The sequence below is a fragment of the Aedes albopictus genome, chromosome 2 (genome assembly GCF_035046485.1).
Source record: "Aedes albopictus strain Foshan chromosome 2, AalbF5, whole genome shotgun sequence".
In the NCBI taxonomy this organism is placed as follows: Eukaryota; Metazoa; Arthropoda; class Insecta; order Diptera; family Culicidae; genus Aedes; species Aedes albopictus.
This window is the reverse complement of record NC_085137.1, coordinates 455,715,548-455,722,035: the sequence shown is the minus strand read 5'-3', so window position 1 is coordinate 455,722,035 and position 6,488 is coordinate 455,715,548. Positions and strand designations below refer to the sequence as shown.

The following is a 6,488-nucleotide window of genomic DNA, read 5'->3' as shown; positions in this document are numbered from 1 at the left end:
CAACTCGTTGCAAAACTCGATTTTTTCAGCACTCGTCGTATTTATCCAACTCGGCAAGCCTCGTTGGATCCTGCGTTGGATAAATGTACGACTCGTGCTGAAAAAATCATCATTTTGCAACTTGTTGCATAAATAACTATTTTGCACAGTGATTATTTGCACACCTCACTGAACACAGCGTTTCCTCACGGTTACCCCGACAACAACTTTTTTCCTCTATGATAATTTGACTCATCGTTAATGAGTTCAATAGGGTCCTAAAATTAAAGACGAAATCTCGCTTATATTGAATAATACGATCAAGCATGGTATTCTTATCGGAATTGTACTTTACTCAAACTTGAAAAACAAAGGAATAATGAGAAAATTCGAAATAAGTAAAATGGTAAATCCACTTATCCGCGAGCGGTAAATGGCGGCGGCGGGCACAACTAACCGATTCGAATTTTGACATTTCTTGAGGATCGCAATCGGTTGGCGCCACCGAACGGTGGGTGAAGGGGTGAGGAAGAAAATGAAACTATTCTGACTTTCCCCCAAGAAACGTCAAAATCCAAACCGGTTGGTTATGCCCGCCGCCGCCATTACCGCTCGCGGATAAGTGGATAGTTCTACCACAGACAAACAGACGTATTACTTGGAACAAAATGCGATAAAAATCATCGTCACGCAAACATAAACGCCCAATGCTAATTACGCTGTGGTACGCAAACCCTCTGAGTAGATGGCGGTAGTGAGCAAACGTCAAACAGGAGTAAAAACAATGCGAGCGCCATGAGTGCGCGATTTGCGCACTATGGAATATTTGAATAATCCGTTAAAAAATGAAACGACGGGAAGTAAGTAGAGTGAGACGTCTGTTTGTCTGTGGTTCTACTTTGACACTTGAGGTCAACCTTGTATGACGGAGCTCGACAGTTTTCGCACTGGGAATTCAAAAATGTTCCTATCTGACATACACGGTGAAAAAAAAATCACTCAAAGTATGTGTTATAAGCTAGGGACGAGACAAAAGACTAAAAAAATAAAAATTATATATTTTCAACACTGAGAGGAAATTTCATTTCAATTTCACTGGAAAAAGTCAAGTAACCGTTCGAAAATGATTTTTTCAGTGAGTTTACATGGATTAAATGAAATCCGCTTGAAAACTTAGTGAAACTTCAAAGAAAACTTATTGGAAATTTCGCACTATATTGTATTGTAAATTGTATATGGTTTTCAAGTGGATTTTACTGCTGTTGAATGTATGCGAAAAAGAAGAGTGTAGTTGTCACCCATCACTAACAAACCATGCATGGATGTGATGATGGCAATATGATCTGTGAATCTTGATGTTTCCTCTTTGAGGGAATTATTTGGTGGTCTCCGAAGGAACGGAGTTGAACCAAATTTTTGAATGCCTTCAATCAGAAACAAAAATTATAAAAACTAGTGCCAGGTATACTGAAAATGATCATAAATTACATATGATTTTGTAGTGAAAAATTTCACTTAAATTCTATTGGATTTTTCCAGTAGAATATTTTCACTAACAAATCATTTGGGTTCCAAATGTTTTGTTAGATGGAAAAAATCTACTATAGATTTCCAGTGGAATTTAAGTGAATTTTTCGCTCAGTGAACTACGGTTAATAAAAACGTAAAAAAATGAGTAAATAAATATGTACTCTTGTACCACAGACAAACAGACGTAACACTCTGATGATTCTCATCGTACACCGATTTAACGGTCTTTTTCAAAATTTGATAGTTGGCCAACTGCCCAACCGTGGCGCTCGCATAGTTTTTGTTCGAGTTTGACGTTTGCTCACTACCGCCACCTAGTTGGTGGTCGGCCAAACTTAGTCCTTTTAGCATTGGGCGGATATGTTTCCGTGACTATGATTTGAATCGAAAAATGTCCGAAGTGTTACGTCTGTTTGTCTGTGCTTGTACCATATATTGTGGTTTAAAACAAGAATCCAGATAGGACTATAGGAGCCTATTTCTCAGAGGTACTCTCGTTTGCACAGTGTCTTGCCCCTAGGTATTTCCTAAGTATTTCCACAGTGATTTGATGAAAGATTTTTTTCAGAAACTCCTCCAGAGATTCTTTTCGAAATTAATGTAGGGATTCCATTTGAAATTCTTTAAGGAGATATTTTTAACTTCAGGGGATTCTTCCGGATTTTCAGCAGAGGATTTCTTCAAAAGTTTTGCCACAGACAAACAGATGTCTCACTCTACTCACTTCGCATCGTTTCCCTTTTCAACGGATTATTCAAATATTCCGTAGTTCGCAAATCGCTCGCTCATGGCGCTCGCATCGGTTTTGCTCCTTTTTGACGTTTACTCACTTCCACCTTCTTCTCAGTGGGTTTGCGTACCACAGCGTAATTAGCATTGAGCGATTATGTTTGCGTGACGATGATTTGCATCGCATTTCGTTCCAAGTAATACGTCTGTTTGTCTGTGGTTTTGCCAAGAAAATTTTCAGACATTTTTCTCAAAATTGTTTTAAACACTTCATGAAAGTTGAAGAATGTCTGAATATCTTCCACGAGTTTTTCTTCAATTCGTTTAGGAATTTCACAAGATAAATTTCTTCCAGGAATTTCTCCAATAGTTTCTACAGAAATTTCTTCAAAATATGTATTGCTTTTTTTGCACCGTATTAGACCCCCTGCAGAAATTTTTTGTCACACCACAATATGTTCCCACCAGTTTCTGCATACATTGGTTCGTTTCGCTGCTAGAAATTTTAAGCGTCGGTTACACTTTTTGGGTGGTGCATGGAATAATCGGTTTGTTTACTTGCTACTTTCTTTGGTGTTTGACGTGTGAACAAATATTTTAGACGATTGAACATTTGCACGGTAATCTAAAAAGCAAAGCAAGATGCAATAACTCCTCAAAACATTTTTTCTACAAATACTCGGAGATTCTTCCAGAGGTTCTTTCTGTAATTCATCTATAGATTTCCTTCTGGAAGTTTTTCCAAAAAAAAAAATCTCCAGTTTTTAGTTTCTCTACGTATTTCTCGGAAGATTGCTTTGGACTTATTCAGATCTCCCTTCAGAGATTCTTTCATGTTTTTTTTTTCAAATATTCTTAAAACGATTCATGCAGACATTACTCCTGAATCCATTCCTCAAAATTATCCCACGAATAACTGAAGAGTGTTCTCCAGATATTGTTACAAGCAGGGATGGGAACACTCACTTGCAAAGAGTTACACTCACTTGCTATTTTCTCAGCTCAGAAGCGTGCAATCAAGAAACGATGTATGTACGACTTTTGCCTTCTGGTTTTGTCTAAAAGTTTGCCGAATAGAATAGGGGTCGCACACGCATATCAAAGTGAAGTCCTACCATAGACTAATTTCAAGACCTCGATGTACCAAAGAAAACGATCAAATTTTCGGTGACCAGTCCGGTACCCAATAAATATTCATAACCGTGTATTTTTTTCCGTGTAAATTGCCTTTTGTGTAAATTTTTTTTAGCGTGTTACACTGATCTGACAGCTCTGACAGTAAGGGACTAAACATAAATTACGTAAAGTGAGTACCGAGGATTGTTCACAATCTGCGAACTTGACTGCGGAAAAAATTGCGACCATGACGCCGCTGGTCCTACAGGATTTCATTGAAAAATCTCTGGGTAATTTTGAGTATAAATCCCTTTAGAAATTGTATAAGTTGTCAAGAATTCAACCCCGTCTACGATCAATCCATGGATTTCTCCAGGATTCCCTATAGACATTTTTATAGTAACTTTTTATTGTTATTACTTGCGGAGTTCCTCCAGAAGTTACTTATAATATTTTTTATGAATTTTAAGGGTGGAATAATAACGACTTTCTTCAGGTATTCTCTTAGATATTACCACAGGCATTCATCCAGGAATTGCTCCAGAGAAAACTTCAGAAATTTGTTCCGACATTTTTGTCCAGGAATTCTACCGAGAAATTTTCAAGAATTTCTTTTTGAAATTTCCAATGGTATCTCTAGGAGTTTTTTAGGGATTGCTTAGGGTACTCCTCCAGGGATTTGTTTAGAAATTTCTTCAGGGATTGCTTAAAGAACTTTTAGTAAATTTTGTACAATTTTTGGAGGAACTTCTTAAAAATCAGTGGAAAATATCCAAACATACTGTTACGTTTAAGTTTGTTGAAATACGATAGTACAACTAAAGTGCCCCACACAATGCATACGTTTGCGTGTGCGTGACAGTAGTTTGACACATTTCCCATGGGAAAACTGTAAAAAAAACGCAAACTTCGACGGAACGGACGCTATGTGTTCCAAGCTTAAAGCCCTTAGAAATCGAATATGATTAAAACTCGCAAATCGAAAGTCAGAAATCGCCACGCACGCCCGCATTTTTCGTTCCGTGTATTTAATTCGAACATCAACGGTCAAGTCAAAACGCAGCGACAAAAAGACTATAGTGGTTTCTGCCTTTGGTGGTGTTGCGTGTACGTACACGTTGCATTACACGAACACTACCTGAGTTACTGGTTGAAAATAGTAAACAAAAATCAGCTGTTCCCGGCAAAATCAAATGGGCATATTTTCAACCAGTAGATTTGCATTAGTGTTCGTGACGCCACGCTGCGAAACCACTATACCTGCAAGTAGTGCCAACCCAACAAAAACAACAGCTGTCAATTATTGTCCCGACGCGACGGGTGGAAACTGGTTGGGAGGCCTTTCAGTCATTCCACATCGCGCGTTTCTCCACGGTGCACACTCGGCAATGAGGTACAGATACAGGTGGCGCAGATAAACATTGCAAACCACTAGTTGTCTCTTTTGTTCTACCGCTGATCAAATGCAACTCAATTAGTGACGTCACTAATTGAGTTGCATAAGATCAGCGGTAGAACAAAAGAGACAACTAGTGGTTCGCAATGTTTATCTGCGCCACCTGTATCTGTACCTCATTGCACACTCGGTCCCAGGTCCCACACAAATCCAGCGGGGACAAACGAATTGTCCACTATTGAGGCCACCAACGGTAGTTCCGGAAGTAATATCGAAGGCGGCGCAGCCGTAAAAATATCCGCAAAAAGGGCATCGTTGGAGGTAAGGAAAATTTCCTGGCAAAACACCGGTTAGCGAATAACTCCAACTTTCCCATTGTGCTACAGCACGTGCTGACAGACGCAACCATCCAGAAAACCGCGGGGAAAGGCGAATCAAATTAGGTAAATCTCGAGGGACAAGCCGGACCACCACGATCTGCTTTGCACTGCGAAGCGCGACACGAGAGCCGCAGAAAAGTGAGTCATCCCGGATTTCATCAGACCAACCTCCCATAACCTAACCCGGATTTCCCTTTCGCGGCTAGGTTCCGCGTTTGTTGCCGGCGAGAACCGGTGCGAGCCGATTTCATTTGGCCAACCGCAGTGATTTCTGCCAACAGCGAGGGCGAACACAGGCCGGAAAGGGTGTTACGACGCGACGGAGGTGTCACTGGAGGTAAGCGCATCCACTGGTAAAGTGCCGAGCGGTAACTAACCTCAATTTCACGCTTGATGCCAGATCAACCGCGTGCTGACGAACAGAGCCATCCGGAGTAGCCCGGATAACGGTCAGCCGGACCAGTAAGACCATAGCGAACGTGGAAGAATACGGTGGAACACTGCACGACGCTTACAAATGGTGAGTAAAGCCAGATCTGCTTGGGCCAGCATCCTAGACGCTAACACGGATTTCCTTTTTGCCGGAAAGCAGCCTTGTAGGCACTAGCAGTGCGATTGAGAGTTGTACACACCCGTTCAGAAGGACGAGTAGGGTGAGGATACCCGCGTACCGATCGCGAGCCGAAGATCAACAGAAGAGGCTTTCCGTAGGAAGTAAGTACTATTACACATGCCCGGCAGATTCGGATGCTGATACAGTGGCCTCTCGTAGGGCCTCTTCTTTTTCCTATTGTTTTCTCCCTTCAGCGGAGTCTGACAGCGCTCGGTGAACGTCAACCGGGGCAAGAGATTTGCTGGAACACGAAACGACCGGCGAACCGCTCCAAGGCTGCGAGCAGGGCCGGTGTGACCCGATATCCGGTGGAAGGTCGACGATTCCCGCCGAGACGACATCCAGACGCGCAGCGAGCGAAGAGGGGACTGCGAGCTTTCCTCGGAGTTGGTCACAACGGGAAATTCCAGTTTTGTGACTCGGGCTGGCCAATCGGTGCAGCACTTGCCAGTTCTAGTGCAGTCGATTCCCACCCAAGTGCCGTCAGGGTTCGAACTCGCCAGCGTGAGCGGAATCAACGGAACCGAGCAGGAGAGCACGGTCGGGACGTCGATCGTCCGGCGCGGACTGAGCCAGGACTACGGATGCGGAGCTGCGAAGGCGTGGCGATAGTAGGATGGGTGCACCCAAAGTGAGTAGATAAGAAAATGATTAGAATTAAGGAAGAAAACCTCAAGTAGGAGCTAGGGTAGGAGTAAGAGGGCGATATGGCCAGCAGAGCCGAATAAAATGTTTATACAATGAA

The 6,488-nt window shown here is 42.2% G+C and overlaps 1 protein-coding gene across 1 annotated transcript; it reads left to right on the top strand.

Annotated features, from left to right (window-relative positions):
• Window positions 1-824: 824 nt before the first annotated feature.
• On the top strand, window positions 825-6,488 carry LOC109405357 (uncharacterized). Its single transcript, XM_062848626.1, has 3 exons — window positions 825-839; window positions 5,688-5,844; window positions 5,903-6,488. Exons 1-3 carry the CDS (start codon window positions 825-827, stop codon window positions 6,376-6,378), a joined length of 648 nt encoding a protein of 215 aa, XP_062704610.1. The 3' UTR covers window positions 6,379-6,488.